Source organism: Lucilia sericata, unplaced genomic scaffold, assembly GCF_015586225.1.
Source record: "Lucilia sericata isolate MDLA Ls3-8-SP2 unplaced genomic scaffold, ASM1558622v1 Contig000489F_arrow, whole genome shotgun sequence".
NCBI lineage: Eukaryota > Metazoa > Arthropoda > Insecta > Diptera > Calliphoridae > Lucilia > Lucilia sericata.
Genome location: NW_023994503.1, coordinates 135,043 through 157,667, shown reverse-complemented (window position 1 = coordinate 157,667; position 22,625 = coordinate 135,043). Strand labels below are relative to the sequence as shown.

Here is a 22,625-nt window from a genome sequence, read left to right as displayed (position 1 = left end):
GTAGTTAGTAGTTAGTTAGTTAGTTAGTTAGTTAGTTAGTTAGTTAGTTAGTTAGTTAGTTAGTTAGTTAGTTAGTTAGTTAGTTAGTTAGTTAGTTAGTTAGTTAGTTAGTTAGTTAGTTAGTTAGTTAGTTAGTTAGTTAGTTAGTTAGTTAGTTAGTTAGTTAGTTAGTTAGTTAGTTAGTTAGTTAGTAGTTAGTTAGTTAGTTAGTTAGTTAGTTAGTTAGTTAGTAGTTAGTTAGTTAGTTAGTAGTAGTTAGTTAGTTAGTTAGTTAGTTAGTTAGTTAGGAGTAGTTAGTTAGTAGTTAGTTAGTTAGTTAGTTAGTTAGTAGTTAGTTAGTTAGTAGTTAGTTAGTTAGTTAGTAGTAGTTAGTTAGTTAGTTAGTTAGTTAGTAGTTAGTTAGTTAGTTAGTAGTTAGTTAGTTAGTTAGTTAGTTAGTTAGTTAGTTAGTTAGTTAGTAGTTAGTTAGTTAGTTAGTAGTTAGTTAGTTAGTTAGTTAGTTAGTTAGTTAGTTAGTTAGTTAGTTAGTTAGTAGTTAGTTAGTTAGTTAGTAGTTAGTTAGTAGTTAGTTAGTTAGTTAGTTAGTTAGTTAGTAGTTAGTTAGTTAGTTAGTAGTTAGTTAGTTAGTTAGTTAGTTAGTTAGTTAGTTAGTTAGTTAGTTAGTTAGTTAGTTAGTTAGTTAGTTAGTTAGTTAGTAGTTAGTTAGTTAGTTAGTTAGTTCGTTCGTTCGTTTCGTCGTTGTTAGTTAGTTCGTTGTTGTTCGTTGTTTCGTTCGTTCGTTAGTTCGTTTAGTTCGTCGTTCGTTCGTTAGTGTTAGTTCGTTAGTTAGTTAGTTCGTTGTTCGTTCGTAGTTCGTGTTCGTTTCGTTCGTTAGTTTCGTTCGTTAGTTCGTTCTAGTTTCGGCGTTCTTCGTTTTGTTAGTTATTCGTTCGTTCGTTTCGTTCGTTCGTTAGTTCGTTTCGGTTAGTTGTTCGTTAGTTTCGTTACGTTCGTTTTGTTAGTAGTGTTCGTTATTGTTATGGAAAATGATTGATTATTTCCCTGTGTAATGAATGTTTGGCTTGATAACCGAAACAAAAAACAATTTATTTACTAAAAGTGATTTGTTTATATTTTATACTCTTTTTTTTAATGAAGAATTCTGAAAAAAGAAAGTAGGTAAATTACGACGATATCAAAAACAAAAGCCAACTAAAACTTTATTGACGTGTACATTTAATGAGAGGTAGAGAGCGAGACATGGTATAAAGAAAATATTTTTTTCTACTATGGAGCGAGAGACTTCAAGAGAACAGACTTGAAGAAGATTGCGCGCAACAGCTGTTTTTTTACCTTGATTTTATTTAAGCCAAAGAAGATTCTTGCAACATGTTGGATTGTGGTAGTAACGAAAACAACTTACGTTCGAACATTTTACAGGTAAAATATTTAAATTGAAACAACTTGGTTTGAGATCAGCAATAGAATAGGAAAAAGAAATAAATGTAAAAATTGTGTAGTTGGATCTAAGCTTAAGAAGAGTTACAATAATTTTAAGCCAAACAGACGAAAGAAAGTTTTCACTTAAGCTAGACGTACTGAACGGTGCAGTGCGTCTTTAATATTTGAGTTATTTCAACAGCAAAAGAAAAAACAAATAAGAAAAATCTAGAGCAAATTTTAAATTAGTAACAAGTAAAGTAACTTTAATATTAACGGATACAGCTACAGTGAGACAAACAAATTTGAGGTTCCGCAAATAGTGGAAATAAAAAAAATCATAAACCGTAAAATTTTAATTTTTTTAAACGTACAAAAAAAAATAAGTGATTGTGAAAGTTCCTTAAGAGTCATAATATAAATTGGTTAAATTATCTTAAAAGAAAATAAATAATAATGTTAGTAAAAAAAGCAGTATTTCTGTTGGCCTTATTATGCGTCAACATATCCTTCGGTCACACTACACAACGCCCCTCACGCTCGGCGGGAGGTGATGAAGATGCGAATCCTTTATTGGACATGGCTTCTATGTTTATACAAGAAGCTTTAAATAATCAAAATAATAATGGTGGCCGTGGAGGTGGTGGTGGGGGAGCTGCTGGTCTAGCTGGTATAGCATCTATGGTTGGTTCCTTTATGCAGGCCAATAGTGGTGGTCAAGGTAAAAGTGCTGGCGGTTCGGGTGCCATGCAAATCCTTTCCGGTATTGGTAGTCTCTTGGCTAGTGCTGGCAACAATAATGGAGCTCGCAATGGAGGCGGTGGTGGTGGTTTTGATCCTTCCATTATTGGCAATGTTATTGAAATGTTCACTCAAGGCGATGACAGTGAGGACGATACCGCTGATGGTCAACATCACCATCAAAAGCGTGAATCTGATTCTGGCATTGATTTGGGTTCTATACTACAAATCGCATCTGCTTTTATGGGACAAAATAATGAAGCACCCTCTCATCATCATCAGCAAAAACGTTCAGTCAACACAAATTCAGCCACCCCACAACCTCAGGAAGATAATGGTCTAATGAGTCTTTTGCCTTTGGTTATGCAAGCTGTCAGTTCATTTGCTGGACCTGAAGGACAACATACTCAAGAGAAACACAGAGATCATGCTTGGGTCTTGCCTCCTTTCTTGGAACACTTGCATGTTTTGTGGGATCATTTCTCGAATTCGGAGTTGGCGGATGCTCTTTACGAAAAGTCGGGTGTTAATAAGATTATGAAGGTATGTATAATTTGTTTGTTAAAATAATACAAAAGTTCTACATATATCAAGAACTCGTTCCCATAAAATAAATTTATAGACTTTAGGCATTCGATATCGATCGAAATTTTTCTTTAAATTCTAATACAATTTTGATTTATATTCGTAGTACACTTACAATATTTTAATATATTTAACTTAAAAATATATTCTATCTAACAGGGTTTCAAGGGTCGTGATGGCAAATTGGATTATGACAAATTATTTGAATCCTTAAATAATCAATCATTCCGTAGACGTTGGATTAAATCTGCTACTCTTTATTTGGCCGATTGGGCTAGTTATTTGGCCAACCCAGATGTTTATTTGAAGTAAGTGAAAATCTATTTTTAAATTTGTGGAACTTACTATTCTTGATTTTAACTGAATTAGAAGAAGATGGATATCAATTTCCTTTCCAAGCAAAAGTTTATCGCGCAAAGCTTCGCATCGCTTGTAGCGCGCACTCTGACATCAGCCTTAGAATTTTATGATCTCAATATTATTAGAGGGTCTTTTGAAATCGAGATCTCTTTCCGAATTCTTATCTAAATAAACAAATTGGATAGTTTTTTATACATACTTCATCCTGGAACCATTTTAGAACAATGGTATATAATTAGCTCTATTTTCTAATATTTTGTTATATCCACTACATATCTAAGAACCTCAAATGTTCTGAAAAGTATTATATTAAGACATTTATATCTCATAACCTTTCGAAAATAACCTTAACGGCGGTTTTACCACCGTTTAATATCGATCTCAAGTCGTAGAGTCATGCTTTGCTAATTCATCCATAATTTCGTTATGCTTTATATTGCAATGTCCCACCAAAACATATCACATCTAACTGCGAAATTTCTACAATCCTTTACTATCCTGACACTTTCATGCTACTTCGATGATTGCTAAGATTACGTTCTGGTTTTGCATGTGTATAATACCAACTTTTGGGATCTTTTGGGATTAGTCTCAATATATTAGAACTTGATGAAAAACTTAAACATTCAACTTTTAGGTATTTCAAGTACATACTTAGATACGCATATTCTCTTTGTGATCAAGACCTTCCTGATAAAGTTTATTAATTGTTATTCGTAGTTCCATTATAATTTCATTAAATTAAAATCACTCCTGAGAGAACTGATTCTTTTTAATCATAATTTTTCTGAAATTCAACTCGATTATAAATTTAATTATATTTAAATTTTTCCAAATTCCAAACGGGTGTGGTTTCTGAAATTAATGTGTATTCAAGATCATTAATCTCTAAATATTTTAAATTTTTATTCAATTTATTATCATGCCACAAAATTGTATAATCAACCCACATTTAAAAATAGAAATTTAATTTTAAACAGTGTTTTATTGTAATTAGTCTTGAATTAAAATCATTAAATTTCTAATAACATTTTATCTAACTAAAGCTCTAATCAAGACTCTGAAAAAGAGAGGTAGAGTGAACGAGACAGTCCGAAAGAAAAAAAAAACTTTCTTTTGTCGGAGTTGCATGGCTGGGTATGTACTTTAAAACCGGTATCAGTCTAACAAAGAAAATAAACAAAAAAGATAGAGAGAAGAACGAACGAACGAACGGTATAGTGTCGTAGAAGGAACTTTCGTGACACACTTTTTACTTCAACTGAAATTTTTTTGTTTTACTGGTTGTCTGTTCGTTCGTAGTATGTTTGGACATCAAGTAATTATTGACAAGTTGTTTGTAACCGGGTGTTGGAACTGCTTAAATTTTAGCCGGTTGACTTATAAACTGCTTACGGTTAGTCGGTCGTAGTTTAATACGTATTGGAATACTAAATGTTACAGTTATTCTATTTTGTTGCTGTTGTCTTTATTGTTTACATATAGAATTGTACCCTATACCACTATATTGATGATATTATAACGCCTGAGGTTTGTAACATATAGAAATATTGGTCCTACGAATGGAATTTTTGAGTCGATTGTAATAATTATGTAGGTTATGTTGGATGAGATTTAGAGATTCGGAGTCCATTTATACCCTTATAATTATTCCTTCCTAACAAAGGCAGTATTCTTATTGTTATGCCCTCCGAAGGACCCAGAGAGTCAAGATCATTTGCCGTGAATGACAGAGTCAAAGCATTTTGAATATTCTGCAAGTGATAATAGTGGATCAGGGAAATATAAATATCCTTTTGCGAAACAAAATAAGTTTGAATTTCGGAATTTCGTTCATATTGTCTTAAAGTACCAACCAATCGCTCTTGACCGACTATTCTTACATATTTGTTTTGTTTTTTTATTATTCGTGCAATTCGTGCGTGTTAACAATTTCTTTCTCTTCATCTTTCTTTATACATTTTGTTGTTATTGGTTTGAGAATGTAGGTAAAGTGTTAAAATGATTTTTTTTATTATTATTAACTTGACTCAGAATGTATCAGTAGACTACAGTTTATCAGCAGCAATAACAACAAAAAAAACACCATAATAAATTTAAATTAACATTCTTAGTTTAGGAGAATACAGACAGACATATACATATATATTTTTTTAAATATTCAATTTGAAAGTCCCGTATAAGTTATTAACACCATAAATAAATATAAAGTGAAATTTTAGGTCAATCATAAATTAACATGTTTTTTTTACTTTTTTAAGCTTAATAATTTTTGTTAAATTTTCTTAAACATTTTGTGATTCCCGTCTCTTTAGTTTTTTTGTTTTAGTAAAGCACAAACGTTTTTTGATGCTATTTTTGTGTTGTGATTAGAATTTAATTAATTGCTATTTTGTGAGTGGATTTTTGTGACGTTCTTTGATATTAGATTTTATAATTTCACTTTTAAAAAATTTCACTTTTAGTTCATTATTTCCATGAAATTTGAGTTTAGATTTGAGATTATTTATTAATAGTTTTGATTTAAATTAGGTATAGGCAAAATTTACATACTTACATCAAACTCAATTTATCAATATAACAATCAGACCGACTCATTCCGAAAGGAAAGCAGAATCGTGTTTTTGTTAGCCCTCTCAAAGATCTTTAAAATAGCGACCTATTCCAATGGACAAGCTGAAAATTCTGAAATACAAACGGAAATTTCTGAGCGACAATTAGAAATTTTTGAAATATAATTGGAAATTTCTGTAATGCAATTACAAATACAGTTGGAATGTAGATGTGTGATAAAATTTAGTAATCGGAAATAGAGCACATAGAATATTTCGAAATATCATACATATGTAAGTATATCGCTGGTCAACTGTGCCACTTTAAATTAACTTCTAAACTATTAGCACAGTTTCCGTTGGTCTGCTTTAAACGACTTTCGCAGTTTATGTTGTTAACCTTTTCTAAGTATTGCATAAACTGATCGATAGATAAGGTACTTAACTAATCAATAGACTAGTCCATAGACTAATCAGTTGTTTAGTCCATTCACTAGTCAATGGAATACAGACATAAATAAGTTAGTAAAACGGCAATCGTAATACAATTTTTCACAAGTTAGTTTTAAGTAACCGAAAATTATATTATAATGTATGGTGGACATCGAAACATTCTTCGATAATTGACACCCATATAAGGTCCCCTTTAGAAAATTACCTTAACGCTCATTAATGGCTTCATTATATCAGTGTAGCGGATCGGCATAGCCGATCTTGTTAAATTTTTTTCATTTAACTTTTACAAAAAACCCAAATTCTATGCATAAATTGTTCAGATATGAGTAAAATCCCCAAAAAAAGTCTTAGTTTATCCCAGACATAATAATAATCATGTCTCATAGAATTATAAAAGATTTAGATTCCGAAGATGTCTGCGGTCTTTAGAAATCTGATTTCAACTCACATACAGACACAGGACATCGCCAAATCTACTTCGCTATCTATAAGTATTCAGAATACATATGCTTTACTTTATAGAATCGGAAAGTTATATTGTGGAAATTACAAACGGATTGACAAAGTTACATACATACATGTATACTCGTACATACAGCCTTTTTACGGTTTCAAATTAAAAATTCTAGGAAGCAGGTATTCAGGATATCACAACTCTCATCTTAGATTTAAATGAAAATAAGTTTTTGATGACAAAAAATATTCAGCAAAACAAGCTCACATCTGTGTCACATACATATTTTAATAATCCTTAAACTACAACGATTTTTTACTCTTTTCAGATACTTCCAAACAGCACAATTAATGTTTAATGGTTTCCTTAAGTCTCAAGGCTATCCTAAGACTACCTTCTTCGATCCCAGCCGTCCCAGTGAAACCATTTCTAATCTATTGGATCACGTTGCTAAACATCATCTCAATGTTAAAATAGATTCTCGCCAATATGTAAAACCAGCCGTAGGCTATGCAAGGGATCTAATGAAATTGGGTCAAGCACGTGGTGTCTTGCAATTTAATGCCACTGATATTAGTGATAAACTAACAGACACATTAAATTTAGAGGTAAGTAGTTATAATAACTCAGTTGAAGTGGAATAAAAATTTTATATTAGAATGTTATAGAGAGCTAAACTTTATTAAGTTATAAAGCATTATATTCCAAGTTACGCTATGATCATTAAGAGCGGGTTTTTGAGATGGTAATCAAATGCCAATTAATAATCAGATTAGTTAATCTAAAAATAAATTTAATCTTATGTTAATCCCCTTTGATGTTTTTGAGTACAAGATTAAACTTCGCAGTGTTGCCATACAAAACAACAGAAAATGTCACTGTTTGTTATCAAAACAATGCATATTTTATAAAAAAGAAGAAGACAATTGTAAATTTAATATGAAAATTAATGAAAACTTAAATTAAAAACAAAAAAAAATGTATTTTGAAGTGACCATAATTTATACTAATCAATAAATAGAACATTTTAATGTTTATATTTATAAAAATTTTATTAATTTTTTTGCATCAGCTGTTTACACTTTTGCATTTCGTGCTTAAGATTAAAACACCTCCATTGGGCGCTTAAACTTGCAAACAAAATTAACTAATTGAGTACTCAAAAACATCTTTCGAGGATTAATTTTAATTTAATCACTAATCTGTCACCTAAAGACTGGCCCTAAGTATCCCAGATATTTATGTATTTTAATTTTTGTTAAAAATCTTATTTAATTCAGGTTATTGAACCAGTTTTAAAAGTTCATCGTGCCTACAGATATGTAATGAAACAGCCACACTGTGATCGTTATGTATTGTGTCAACTTAATGATGCCGAACAGTATTCAGCCGAAGAATCTCGTGGTCTAATTTCAGGTGTCAGTCCAAAAATTGTTAAAGTTGGCAGTATGGGTGCTGCTTTCTTCATTAGCACTGAAACTGGAACACCATTCTGGACATTGTTTAGTGTCATCACAACAGCATCAAATTGTGAGGTGAGTAATAAATGACTAACTGTACATTAAATATCAAAATCGATTGGTTTGTGGAAAAAAAAACACTCACACGATTGTGTATTCGTTAAATTAGAGCAAATTAACAAGTTTTCTATTCCAATACAAGTTATTGTGGTTGTTGTCTAGAATTTTTTTTATTATTTAGTTGCTAGATTTAGATTTGTGTTCTGATCCAATTCGTATGCACATTTAAACATTTCAAATGAATTCAAACGATACATTCTACATACATGTTTTACTCGTATTCGTTTCTATACATTTTATTTAACTTGTAATTTATTTTATTTATTTTTTTAATTTTTTCTAGGTTAAATATCCTGTTGATTGCACTGGATTCCATGAAGGCGAAGCTAAAGTGACCACTGAATATATACACAATGAATTGTAATTGCCTGAAAATGTGTGATTCGAGCATTTTTTTTTAATGTAATTTTTCATGGTACTATATTCCCAGTTTATATTTTAATTTTTAACATTAATAAATGATCTTAGTAGCAATTTCTTTATTTATATAAGATTTCTTTTTGTGGTTTAATTATAATGAAATTATCACAGACTTGTAGGTGTTAAACAATTTAGTTTATATATTTTTTACGTTCTACAGAGAGATAAATGTATTTTTAAGTTTTAAAAAATTTTATTTTAATTTTACGTTTTCTTTTTTTAATTGTGAACTTTTATTCTGTTTAATGAGATGTATATAAAAATGTATTTAGTTCTATTATATAACTTAAAAAGATTTTAATAAAATAAATATATATTTAAGTAAAATTTTATATTTGTTTTCATTTATATTCTAGGAGGAGTGTTATATTCGTCTTTGCCTAATATTATATACCCAACATGTAGCATTATATATATACAGTGGCGGCCATGAGGTTAGCACATTTGGTATCTGTTAAATATAAAATCAAATATTTCCTAAAGTTTTTAACTTTTTTAACAAATTTCTTTTTTATGCGATTTACTGATTCCACGATTTACTGATTTATTAGTGTTATGCTAAATTGTATTATCATGTAAGCCCCAGACAACAGGGTGATTTTCGGAAAAAGGCAATTTTTGGGGACTTGGTTCTATTATAGTCCAAACTTCTCATGAAGTTTGGTGGAGATTTGGATTATTTATGTGAAATTCTCCCGTGTAGATCCTACACTTTTTTAAAAGACAGAGGGAGGGACATGGCAAAATCGTTTATAAATCTAATAGAGATCGAAAATCTATACACTTTCATGCTGCTTGAAGAAAAAAACACAGAAAACAAAGCATACATTTCTGAAGGATTAAAATTTTATATTAAGATACAGTGGTGGAAAAAATAATAGAAACGAATTTTAAAATTGTTTAGGTTTTGTGAACTTTTTGTGTTAAATTTAACTTAATTTAGCATTATTTCACAAGTCCATCAATATACTTTGACCAAGAACAGGTTGAATTGCAAAATAGCGAAATATTGCTCGAAATTTGGCCCAAAAATCGGTGGATTGTCCTTATCTATAAGTGGGTTCAAAACTTTTTCTTCACGAAATCTTCTCAAAAACTATTTTTTTAGATAATTTAACCATTAGAAGACATTTTTTTCACTATCTGAAATTCTTATTTAAGAAAAATTTAAAGTCGGGTCTCTGATTCAGCTTTCAGGTTCCATATGGTCAATCAAGCTTCGAAAAATCAAATGTTAACATAAAAATTAAAGTAAAAAGTATACTTTTATATTAAGAATTTCATTTATAATCAAAATTTTTAAAAATAAGTACTAAACGAAGTTTAAGAAATCTCAGCTTATGTCCCCATTGTAATACTGTGAATCGTTTCTATTATTTTTTCCAATAAAAAACGATGGAGCAAAAAAAACTTACAAACTCCATTTATCATAGGAATGTAGACCTAAATACCTTTTATTTAAGATACAAATCATCAAATTCTAACGGGTACCTTTTGAGAAAATTTAGTTTTCACCCCAAAATAAAGTCGTTTCTATTATTTTTTCCACCACTGTATTTCGAAGAAGGGAGAAGATATAAGAGAAGTTAAACATTTATTTTAAGTCAACAGAATCGGATGTTCAGTTCTAGTTCAGTTTTAGTTCAGTTCTTGTTCCATTCTAGTTCAGTTATAAACCCGATCTAGCTCAGCTCCAGTTTACAACACGATATCTCGAAAACCTGGTATTATGAAGAAATTCTGAGGCCAGATTCTGATTCAGTGGAGCTCAATCCCTTAGTAGTGTGTACTATGGTCAAATGTTGTGGTCAATGGTCAAATGTTGTTGGCCTGTGTAATCAAAGTTACTATGGGCCACATGATGCAATATCTGTTAAAAATTATTTAGAAAGAATCTTAATATATCATACCATGTCCCTTCAATCTGTTATTTGCTCACTCTGTGATATTTCCGATATAGTTCAGTTCCAGTTCAGTTCTAATTCAGTTATAGTTCCGATCTAGTTAAGGTATAGTTTAACACTCGATATCTTGAAAACCTGATATTATGAAGAAATTCTGAGTTTAACACTCGATATCTTGAAAACCTGATATTATGAAGAAATTCTGAGGCCAAATTCGTATTTAGTGGAGCTTAAAAGTGTATACTATGACCACTGGGTTTTGACATTTTTCAAATTTTGTTGGCCTTTGCAATATTTGTAACTATTTAGAAATAGTCTATATAGTTCAGACCTTGTCCTGTAAGTCTATTATTTATTTCGATCGGTGCAGAACGCACCCTCTGGGAAATGCTTTAATTCAGAACAAAGTATCCGAAATTGGCTTGATTCGTTCTTGGCCTCAAAAAATGAACAGTAATTTTGGCGCTGATGAAGGGCATTTTCCATGTTATGATCGTTCTACCAGGACGTCAAGCTTGGTTTTATGAAACTTCAATAACGGTTCTCAACATGTCTAATTTTAGAGGCCTATTTCATACGCCATAGGCCAATTTATACGTCATATATCCCGCATTTAGCAATAAGAAATCGAAAGGGTTACAGATATCAAATTATCGAAGTGTTTGTGTAATGGCCAAAATATTTAAATGCTGTAACTAAAACTGATTTCACCGATTAAAATTAATTTTAAAAAAATCCTTTTTTAACTAGGAATCAATATTTTTATTTCCAATAAATAATAAATTGTGCACATTAAAAACAACCGCAAAATAATCACAAGAATTAAATCTATTCAAAATACTGGAATCATTTTTTCATATTCTTGCATACCCAATCCATACCCTCCTGCAATTGTAAAAAGAAATATGTATTAAAAAAATGTCATTAATGTTATAACTGAATAGACAATTAATTAATAATGGAATTTATGTTGTTTTATTCTTACTTTAATACCGGTACCCTCAACAGCAGAGCAGGCCTTTATTTGCCAAGTACGCTCTTCAAGACGCACCAGGCCAATTGCTTCGGCGACTTCAGATGATGACATTGCATTTGGTAAATCCTGTTTATTGGCAAATATTAAAAGAGGAACTTGTTTAAGACGATTATCCATCAACATTTCAAAAAGTTCATTGCCAGTTTCAGCTAAACGTTCACGATCCGTACAATCAATTACGTAAATCTGCAAGATACATACATGCAAACCACACATTTAATCTAATGAAAATCTCTAAAACATAAACAAATGTAGCATTGTTATTTGTCATGCAACAATGGCAACCAAAGTAACAACATGAAATTAATACTATAATTTCTATTTTGTTTTGTTTTCATTATTTTTACCAAAACATCCGTATTTGCAAAGTAGTTTTTCCAGTATGGTCGAATTTTCCATTGGCCACCAATATCCCAAACATTTAATTTAAAGCCATCAGCTGCAACCGACTTAATGTTAAAACCTGCTGTCGGTGTTACCTGCAAATAAATTATTGTTTCTGGTTAATTGCTGACAATCAAATAATGTGTATATACTATGTGTAATGTTTTATTTTACCGTTGTTATTTCTTCATTGGCCAATTGTTTTAAGATTGTAGTTTTTCCGGCATTATCTAAGCCAAGTAATAAAATTCTGGCTTCCTTTTCTGGATTTGGCCTTAATTTACGTAATAAAGATAATAACCCCTGTTGAAGAGTACAATTATATGTAGAAAGTAACGGTTAAAACTTAATTTGAAAAAGTTAATAATTGACATTATTTATGTAGCATCGGCTTTACTCATTTGGTTTATGTCTTTGCTGTATTGCGAAGCAAATTAACTAAAACAGAGTTGTATATTATGGTACATATGTATTAATTTTTATCACAATTTAAAACGATAAACACATTAAAAACTTATAATGACCTATTTTTGGATCAATGTCAAGAGGATCTTCATTGGAACTTAAGTTTTGCTAAATTTCTATTTTTAATACTGTGTACTTTTGATTGATAAATTCTAGTTTTGGAAAAATATTCAAAAAAGTTATGATATTTTTGTGTGGTAGTTGTGTCAATTACCTTCAAAAAATTGTGAGTGTAATTTAATACGAAAATTTGCAACTATGTGTTGTCATTTTTCAAACAACAGTACAATTCGATTATAACGAACAATGTAGGAAATAAATCTATTAAAACGATTTTGCCATAAAGTAATCATAATTCTTTTTTTAATAATCCACATATTTGTTTTATTCAACAACACTTCTCAATATGGACCTGTGAAGATTAAATATTCTATACATATTGATAAGTTTGTTAGGAATAAAAAATCGACAATATCGGTTCAGGATTTCACCTAAACAATATCGGTTCAGGATTTCACTTCATTTGTCCGAAAGTCTATGACAATTTTATGTCGCTATCAATCAGATAAACTCCGGCACCACTAAAGAATACACACCCTTCAAACAATAGACCTGCTCCACTTGTCTCTACAAGGAAGCATTATTAAAGGTCTAACTCCAAAGTCCAAGCTCATAACCAAATGATCAGAAATATCCTCAGTACTTTCGTTAATCCCTGCTAGAACTAATATACATCGTACAGTATTCTAGTCTACATGGTCTACATTAATTCCTAGTGCCACCAACTTATTTCGCAATAGGGAATAATATCCAATGCCGCTTGCATTGTGTTGTCCCTAGCACTAGTTGTACCGATGGAAGCACATCTTTAAGCCTTATTGGGTTTTAGTCTACAGCAGCTTTTCCTTAAAATACGCATGTTCTAACTAATTCGAATCTATATTAAAAAATAACAAAATCAAGGCGCAGAACTTCTTGTTCGTTATAATCGGATTCCACTGTAATGCATTAAACACTTCATTCAAAAAAACTACTAATTACTGAATTCCCGGTTGCCATGGTAATTATTTATAAAATAAACAAAGAAATTGTGAAAATTTAACATATTAAATAATAATAATTATATTATAAATAAATAAATATTACTTACCATAATTGCAAATGTTTATGCTTTAATTTTTATCACCTTTTTTGAGGATTACACACAACTTTGTATTAATTTAAATGATATAGTATGTAAATCTTTTGTTTTCTTTTTTTTATGTTCTAGATAAAACAATTTAAACAAAAATTCTAACAAATAACAACAGTACACTTGTAAAGTTTAATACGCACTGAGAGTTGTTGATGCCTTAGTATTTAAACGTTAATAGGTATTGTTCTGCTTAAGCTAACATTGTTGTTAGTGGGTTAATATACTATGGAAGAGGGTGGTGGTGGAATAGGACCATGTTACAATTACAATGCAAGTAATAATAAAGATCACTTAGCAACCGTTAAAGGTTCAACAAGAGAGTATAACAAACAATGGCTTGTTTGTGGTTTCAATGGTTTTGGACAATTCAAATTTGAAAAAACTAAACGGAAATTGCTAAATTTTGAAGGTATGTAGGTTTGTACACCATCGCAATTTTAGTTGTTACAGAAAATATCTAGTAAGATTTTGAGATTACATACAGATGGGTGTGTATTTAATATAAATCATAAGTATCGAAAAATTGGATAATCGTTAATGCAGAACAGTTGAGTTTTCGATAATTTTTTAATTTTTTATTAAGAATATTTATCGATTTTTTTCCATAAGCAAGAAATTTATTTACAACCGATGTGCTTAAAGCAGAGCCGAACACTGTTAAATATAGAGATGTGAATCAGACGGGCTTTTCAAAAATTCCGGGATTTTATGCTGTATTTCTATAAGTTTTTCATTCCGTGAAAAATGCTCACAATATATTTTTGCGACCTTTTAAAATATATATGTACCCAGGAAAAACTTACATTGAAAAGTAATGAGTTAAATAGCTAATAAAACCTCTTTTCACTACTTCTTCATTAGCATTTTAAGTCATTATTTTAACACGGTGATGTCATTGGAGGCAAGTACTTCTACGCACGCTTACAAATAGGGACTTAAAGAAGTACTTGCAATTTCCCTTACAAAACAGTTGTTGAGTAAGTTGTTTTGTTTTTTAATAATAAAAAGAGCCAGCTAGAATACGAACCAGGGGCTTCGGTTTGTTAGTCAAATGTTCTACACACTGCACCACTGCTTAGCTATTTTATTGCGCGTCAAATAATGGTTTTCACAAACAAAACTAATTTTTTTTTTATTTTTTTAAAACACAATTCTTAAAACGCAATTAAATAAAATGTGCAAACAAAATGACAAAGCCGAAAATAAAGTACTTCTATATCAGATTATAAGAAAGTCATTACTAGAGTACTTCTATGTAATGCAGACGGTAAGTAATAGTCATTGAAAAGTAAGTGGTTATGGAAGTACAACCCATTACCGAGTTTTTGCTGGGTATATGTATGTATTCACTACCCTGCCAGCAATTTTGTAGTCGACTACGAGAAAAATTCACTTCTAGTTTACTTTTACAGACTGACTATAAGCTAACTACAATGTAATGCAGAGCTGTCCCGAAATTTTGTATTTGGCAACGTAAAGAACCGACTTTTAAATACTAACTACAAGCTGTAATGAAGAAGTGCTTCAAAATTATCTGGAGAGAATTAATTGTATTTCAACATGTTTTCTCTTGTTTCTCTATTATTTTTATTTGTTAACTTTAGTAGACTGACTATAAACGAACAACAATGTAATGCAGAAATGTTCCAAAATTTGGTATTTATTAACGTAAACAACCGACTTTTAAAGACTAGCTACAAGCTAACTATCATATAATGCGGGAGTACCCCAAAATTATCTGGAGAGCATTTTGTTTCGACATGTTTTCTCATGTTTCTTTATTATTTGGAATTTTGTTTTACATTTTTGTCATTTTCTTGTATACATTGTGAAATTAGAGTCAGTAAATTGGAAAAATTAAGTATAAAAGGTTAAATATTTCAAAACTCGGTCCCTAAATTCTGCTGATTAATACTGTAAATATAATACATCAACAGTTAACATTACACATAACATTTTAAAATTTATTTTAGATTTGGGTCAATGGAAATCATGGAAATAATGAACAAATCATTCATAATTTTATGGATACCGGTGTTATTATTAGTTCCCCTGCAGAAAACTGATGTCTATTAATTTTAACGAACTAGTATCATAACTTGTATTAAAGCGAAATATAATTTAGATAACTAGTAGTTAAATTTTAAATATATTAAATAAAATGTTATTAATTAATACAGTAGGGAATACAAAAGAAAACTATTACTTGACTTTTCTGAAACTAACTTTAAGTTAGTTAATAAAGAGTTACCTTTAAGCTAATTTGTTACTTTAAGATAGTTGAAAAGTCATGCAGAGTCGGACAATTGACTACTGCGTAGGACATCGCCATGTTAAAATAGTCAGTTGGCTCCATTAAGAATAATCGAAGAATCAACCATAACTAGTTGGTAAAAAAGTCGGCTTTTAATGCATTTAAAGTTAGTTGAGTTGCTGGCAGGGTATATTCGGTATTTTATTAAAATCGAAGTATTGGTACGAAAATGTACTGCTTCTCTTTTTTCTTACAATTCCGATCGTTGAGTAACGAAATGCGGAAAAATTTGTATGTTTAAGATTTATCCGAAAAAAATGATCGAAAATGGGTGTTTAGAGATTTCACTCTTATTTTAAATTTGAGGGATTGTGTATATAGAACATACCACTGAAATGCTCTCGAAATCTTTTTTTCAGAATTTCAAATGCCTTTGGAAGAAACCAATACTAATCTATTAGTAGCCTCTTCTTGGAATTGTTTAGCTGTTGCTAATGACTGCTCTCTTCACCTGCAAGGCTTCATATCAAATAACCCCAAAACTATAAAATCTATAAAGACAGATGTCCCTATCAAATCCATAGATATATGTGATAAATATTGCTTAGTTTTACTGCAAAATGGAAAAGTTTATAAACTACTACCTGAAAATGAAGAAAAACTTAAAGAAATAACATTTCAAACTAGTTTAAAGGTAATAAATCCACAAAAACGTAGTATATTTGGAGAATGTAAAACGACTAAAACAATTTTGGAAATGGCTCATATAGCTTGTGGCGATAATATAACCATAGCTGTTAGTACCACAAATGCTGTTTTTAGTGGTACAACACAAATTTATCAATTTCCTAAACATCAACGTACCAAACAATTAAAATGCGGCTTTGAACATGCTCTACTACTAACAACAAATGGTGATATTTATACTTGGGGCAATGGTTTGTATGTTAGGTTCAAAGTTTTTTAATTTAAGATTCCAAACCTTTATTATTTTCCTTATAGGAGAGGACAATTGGGTTTGGAAGTGTTACGAGTAGAGGAAACTCCAAGTTTGTTGGAAGCTTTAGCTGGAATAAAAGTAAAGCAATAATACTTACATAAATATGTGACTAATAAAAAGTATTTCTTACGTTTAGATAACTTCTATAGCTGCCGGAGGTTGGCATAGTGCAGCCATTTCGGCTTTTGGTGACCTATACACTTGGGGATTCAATTCAAATGGTCAGTTAGGTTTGCGTCTTTATAAAACAAATGAGAAATGCCTTAAAGAACCAAAAGTATATCCTCTGCCTCAAATAATCGAACTAACATGCCAGAGTTGTAAAACTACAAATGATGAAGAAGATATGGAGTCCAATTGTTATGCGCTAAAAGTTGTAGCCGGTGCAAGACATACAATACTGCTAATGAGTTGTGGTTCCCTATATGTCAGTGGTTGGAATGCCTATGGTCAATTGGGCTTAAAGATATCTGAAGAATATTGTGATAATTTCAAATTTGTACTTAAATTAGAAGATGTCAACGATAAACAAATTATATGTGGTAATTGGTGTACAATAATAAACAAATGAATATGTTAAATAAATAAATACATTAAACAAATAAATAATAGTTTTCTTTATATAAATATTTACCTTTAATGTGTTCTATGTTCTATTTACTTAAAAAATTCTGTTCTTGTAGATTTTAAATATAAAGAATTTCAAAGTCAACAATAATTTTAGTTTTTATTATGTATATGTATATGCTATTAATTTATACAAGAGATAAATACAAATTGTATAAATTGTAGATGGACATGCAGACTGACATAAATATACATATTTTATATAACTAACACTACATACAAGATACATAAATTTATAATTCTAAATTATATTTTTCGATATGTTTTGTTATTAAATGAAAAACTTTAATTGAATCTTAATAAAAACTAATAATAAAAATCTCTTGAAAATAAATGAGTAATTGTTGTTGTTTACAATTTAAATAAAAAAAAAAGGAATAATAAATTATATTGTTATAAATTAAATGAAGCACACAAAAATGGAAATTTTTCGAATAAGTATTGCTCAAAATGATACTAAAAATAGATAAGAAAAATATATGTATTTATATTCAAAAAGTGACAACTCAAATTTAGTTATGGAAAGAAAAATTTTCTTAACGTATTCCCCATGTGTGGTATAAATTTGAAACCAAACAAGTAACAACATAAAATTTATTTGTTTTTTTTAGTTTTAAAAAAATTCTAATTCTGTGCATAATAATTGGTATATAAATATATTATTTTGAAAAAAAAAAAAAAATCATGGGGTTTTCCGGAATCTTGCTCATATCTTTGCTACTTATGTACCGATTTTGCTGATTTTTCAATAGCTAACTTCTGAAAAGGCAGACAGAAAAACAGACATCGCTAAATTGACTTTGCTAACTATAAGGATTCAGAATATATTTATACTTTATATGATTGCAAAATTATATTGCGGATTGTACAAAGGAATGACAAGGTAAAGGGTATAAAAGGTATATTTTGCGCTTTTGGCATACATTTTTGTTAATAACCTATTTCAAAGTAAAACTTTTATGGAAGAAATTAGGTTTTTTTACATCCAGTCACTTTATATACAAAGCATAAATGAAATATGTAGTGTCAAATAAGTATGTCCAAAAAATTTTCTAGAGTATAGTTTAGATTTTGAGCATTTCTTCAGTAAAAAATGGACTTTTTAAGAATTTTTAAAAATGTTTACAAGGATTTTAAATTGTAATTAAACGTAGATTTTTATTTTTTTTTTTTAACAATTTCATATAGTTATGTAATTAAAATGTTTGTCAGATATGCAAATTATAGTTCTGTTGTTAAAAGTTTTATTTGTTAAACTAAACGTTGAGCTATAGTTTCGAGAATAATGATCATTGTATCTAAAATAATTTTGAAATAACAATTTTTACAAATAACACTGTTTACCGTAAGCTTCAAGCTATAACCTACAAATCTGACAAATACGGAAAATAGATAAAGTTGAGTTTGACAAATAATTTTAAATATAGTAAATGTCATGGAATGAATTACAAAAAGAAATATAACTAAAAATTTTATGTTTGAAGGTCAGTAAATCTTAAAGATGAATTTTAAATAATAAATTAACTTAAAACATTTAAAATGTTTTAAAATTTTGTACTTAAAAAAATAAATACATATAATAAAATAATCGTATGTATGTATAGTAGTAAAATTTTACGTATGTATATAGCTGTAATAAATTACTGATTAAATACACTTAAAAATGGAACATTGTCAGTGGAAGTTGAACTACAATCGTTGACACTTTGCTCGAAACTATTGTCACCACTGGTATTCGTGACACTAGTTAAACTGGACTCATTGTTGGAGCTACGATTCTCTAAGAAACTTAAATTCGGTATGGAATCTTCATCTTCGTCCAGTTCTCCTACGACGCCTTCGTTGTCATGTTCATGTTCAATGCCATTGTAGTCTTCTTCTATCGACTCTAGTTGATGTCTGGAGGGATTTTCGTTAAAGTTCATATTGGCCACCAAACAAGGTATATTTAAATCTTCATCATGGACGGCACACTCCTCAAAACTGGCCCTACGATGACCCGTATAATTTAAAGCAACTGAGGGTACATTTTCGAAATTATTACTCTGTTGAAGCTGATTTTGTTGTATTATAACTTCATCCCTTTCGCCATTTAGATTTAAAGCGCTTATCGCTGGCAAATCATCGTTTATTTCAACATCATTCTCGCTGTGTGCTTGTTCTTTTTTAGTGTCAATATTTAAAGGTTTACTTAATACTACTATTGGTATGCTATTCATATCTGAATGTTCATGGTCATGGTCTTGTACAATATTTGGTTTGGTATAAATTAGTGAAGGTGTACTATTTAAACTATCATCTTCGTCCTCCTCGCCATAATGTTGAGATATTCTTTCGGAACTATTATTCAGTGCAGATAATTTTGGCAATACGGTTTCACTCACTTCCGATGAGTAGTTCGTTGTTGTCATTGTTGTTGTAGTTGTAGTAATTATACTATTTGTTGAATTCATTAGTGCCGACAGTTTGGGCATATTATTTGTGGAGGCTGAAGACAAAACTGACACACTTTCATTATTCGAATGTGTATTCAATTGTTGGATTTGTTGTTGTACTTGTTCTTGTATATTATTTGGGCTCTTGTTGTTTATATCATTTTTATTGGCAGTTTGTTGTAGTAATTGATTTGATAGCTGCTGCTGTTGTTGTTGCTGCAGCTGCTGCTGTTTTAATAATCTCGCTGATTTTAATAACCTTGGTGGGGGTTTTGGAGCCACTGTCATTATTGGCTCTTCAGTATTATCATTTATAGTTGGTATTTTTTTATCAACAATTTTATGATATTTCGTATAATAGTCTTTATTAATATCAATATTTACATTTTCTTCTAAATCTTCTGTATTGGGATAAAAGCGTGTATCATTTACTGTCTCTTGAATATCATTAAAAACATCTATTTCAAATTCAAATTCTGCAGCAGGACCATTTGAAGGTCGTTGTGGTTTGGGTTCTAGAAAAAATAGTTATTTATCGTTATTTGTATTAGCTATTTTGCTGGCATGAATATTATGAATGTGTTTGCTGGTCTGTAATAGGTTTTAGGTTTTATATGAGAACCACTTACAGAATCCCTGTAATCTATATTAAATTTTAACGTTACTGATTCAATAATTCGTAACTTATCAAAAAAGTAAAAATACGGATTTAGTACTTTTGGATATATGGACGTTTAAGGGGTGAAAAATTTAGTTACTTTTACATTGTTTCCTTTTTATTACTTAATTTTCAATAATATTGAATCTTGAACCATGAAATTAAACAAGCAGAGTCCTGAGTAAATGAGAATCTATATTTTTTATTCTTTTTCGTTCTACAACTGGTACTTTTTGAGTTTTCCCTAATATTGAAACTATAAACTTATAATTAAACAGGTAGAGTAGTGTAGGGCATCATAATTTCGTAATTTATATTAATGCATTTTAATTATAGATGCATAATTTTGTTTTATATGTATGAACACATATTTACAAATTATAATTTTGTTTGAGTTTTTGAATTGTGTAAACAAAAAAGAATGCATATTTACAAATATAAATTTTGTTAAAGTTATCTTTATTGAATTGTGTAAACAAAAATCAATCGAATATTTTGGCAACACATTACAATGATTTTTTTCCAATATATGCACAATTTACATAAATAGTATATGTATATTTTTAGAAATTTTAAGGTATTTTTCCATTTTTGGTTTTCATTTAGTTATTGGTATCTATTTATTAACTAATCTTAGTGATATTTTAAGACTGTTTAATTAAATCAGTAAATGATAATAGTTATCAAAAATAATTTTTAAAAAAACATTATTTTAATAAAAAACAAGTCTCGACCTTACTATACCCTACATCTATTTTCTATTTTCTTTCATTCTTGTGTTGTGGTGATGTTTTGGCTTCTCTGTTTAGAATCTTCACTTCTTGAAGGGAATCACAATGGACCTTATGGTCTCCGAGTGGATATACACCGTTTTTGCGGTGTATAACCCTTCTTAACCTAACCTATACCCTACATCAGGAAAGACATTGTATTAAGATAGTAGTAGAAACATTATTTTTTGTTTGTTATAAAGCTAATTAAATTCAATATTCTACTATTATAATTTTCTTATAGGTATAAATAGGAAATACCCAGAAGTTTATGGTGATTCATTTATTATAAATTGTCATTTATAATGTAAAAATGATAACTCCATTCCGGAAGTAAATCAGATCCAAGTACTAAAAGGGAATAACATCCAAACTTACCATTCAAAAGCTCTGCAACAAAATCCGCCGCTCGATAGAGTTTTGATTGTACCAACAAATGCAAGAGTACACCCAATGTGGGTCGTTCATGTTTACGTCCCGACGAACCCCACTCGTCGAAGAGAATTTGTGAATATAGACGTGATTCGCCAGGTCGACGTATTGCATTCTCTATTAGGCGTATATGATCATTATTATATTTACGTTCATACGCTGAGCCTGAGGCAATTTTCTCCAAATCTTGTGCAGTATTACCAAATGTTTGATTGTTCAATTCTTTTGGTATTATTTCCATTAAAGTCTGCCAATAATTGTCATCGTCGAGTATAACAGCCAAATTGTATAAATCTTTAGTGTGGACATTTCGCAATTCTGTATTGCGGTTATAGGAGGAGGACATTATTTTCACGATATTTTTCTTGTCCTACAATCTGCACAAATTTTGCATAAAAGAAATGCCGACCGATTCTTATCGTTTGTTTAGATATTTTTTACACAAAATCACTGTAGTCGTTTGTTTAAAAACAAATTTAGCACTGATAAGAATAAAACATTATTATTAATTGTATGTGTGAGTTTGTGTTATTTGCCAATTATTTTGTTATAATAAAGAAAAATCAACAAGTTTTTTGTACAATATTACTACACCCAAGAAGCGAGCGGCTACTTTTCGCGATGGCACTTTCGTATTTCTTCTTCTTTTGCATGATGGAATAATAAGGTGAAGTCAATTCTACAAAAACAACAAAAAAAGAGTATACTTATGTCAAAAATTGTATATGTTGCCAGAGTGGTCTTTTTAATAAATACCGTAAATATAGAAATTCCAAATACATATTATATTCTTGCAGAGATTTTATTTCAAAATTAAATGAAAAATACTCTTGTTTCATTGTGTGGAAATTTTGTTTGTTATTACTACAATTTAAACAGTTTTCATTAAAAACAATTT

The 22,625-nt window shown here is 29.8% G+C and overlaps 4 protein-coding genes across 12 annotated transcripts; 2 read left to right on the top strand and 2 right to left on the bottom strand.

Moving 5' to 3' along the window:
- Positions 1-1,348: 1,348 nt before the first annotated feature.
- On the top strand, positions 1,349-8,621 carry LOC119605463. 8 transcript variants are annotated; one of them, XM_037958578.1, is made up of 5 exons: positions 1,349-2,703; positions 2,905-3,053; positions 6,896-7,175; positions 7,848-8,102; positions 8,431-8,621. In XM_037958578.1, the coding sequence occupies exons 1-5, from the start codon at positions 1,876-1,878 to the stop codon at positions 8,509-8,511; spliced, it is 1,593 nt and encodes a 530-aa protein (XP_037814506.1). In that variant the 5' UTR covers positions 1,349-1,875; the 3' UTR covers positions 8,512-8,621. The 8 variants fall into 8 exon arrangements, with proteins under 8 accessions (XP_037814506.1, XP_037814514.1, XP_037814511.1 ...); XM_037958581.1 differs by lacking the exons at positions 1,349-2,703; positions 2,905-3,053 and adding exons at positions 5,148-5,327; positions 5,638-5,951; XM_037958582.1 differs by lacking the exons at positions 1,349-2,703; positions 2,905-3,053 and adding exons at positions 5,355-5,499; positions 5,638-5,951.
- Positions 8,622-11,216: 2,595 nt separating this feature from the next.
- On the bottom strand, positions 11,217-13,685 carry LOC119605472 (ADP-ribosylation factor-like protein 3). The gene is made up of 5 exons (XM_037958602.1): positions 13,507-13,685; positions 12,066-12,194; positions 11,855-11,986; positions 11,457-11,693; positions 11,217-11,356 (listed from the first exon to the last, which is right to left on the bottom strand). The coding sequence occupies exons 1-5, from the start codon at positions 13,507-13,509 to the stop codon at positions 11,318-11,320; spliced, it is 540 nt and encodes a 179-aa protein (XP_037814530.1). The 5' UTR covers positions 13,510-13,685; the 3' UTR covers positions 11,217-11,317.
- On the top strand, positions 13,301-17,420 carry LOC119605471 (probable E3 ubiquitin-protein ligase HERC3). Of its 2 annotated transcripts, XM_037958600.1 has the most exons (5): positions 13,301-13,416; positions 13,627-13,960; positions 16,225-16,747; positions 16,808-16,883; positions 16,942-17,418. In XM_037958600.1, the coding sequence occupies exons 2-5, from the start codon at positions 13,777-13,779 to the stop codon at positions 17,374-17,376; spliced, it is 1,218 nt and encodes a 405-aa protein (XP_037814528.1). In that variant the 5' UTR covers positions 13,301-13,416; positions 13,627-13,776; the 3' UTR covers positions 17,377-17,418. The 2 variants fall into 2 exon arrangements, with proteins under 2 accessions (XP_037814528.1, XP_037814529.1); XM_037958601.1 differs by lacking the exon at positions 13,627-13,960 and having other exon boundaries at positions 13,372-13,416; positions 16,942-17,420.
- Positions 17,421-18,101: 681 nt separating this feature from the next.
- Positions 18,102-22,386, bottom strand: LOC119605467 (protein Tube). The gene is made up of 2 exons (XM_037958595.1): positions 21,674-22,386; positions 18,102-20,382 (listed from the first exon to the last, which is right to left on the bottom strand). The coding sequence occupies exons 1-2, from the start codon at positions 22,071-22,073 to the stop codon at positions 19,073-19,075; spliced, it is 1,710 nt and encodes a 569-aa protein (XP_037814523.1). The 5' UTR covers positions 22,074-22,386; the 3' UTR covers positions 18,102-19,072.
- Positions 22,387-22,625: the final 239 nt, after the last annotated feature.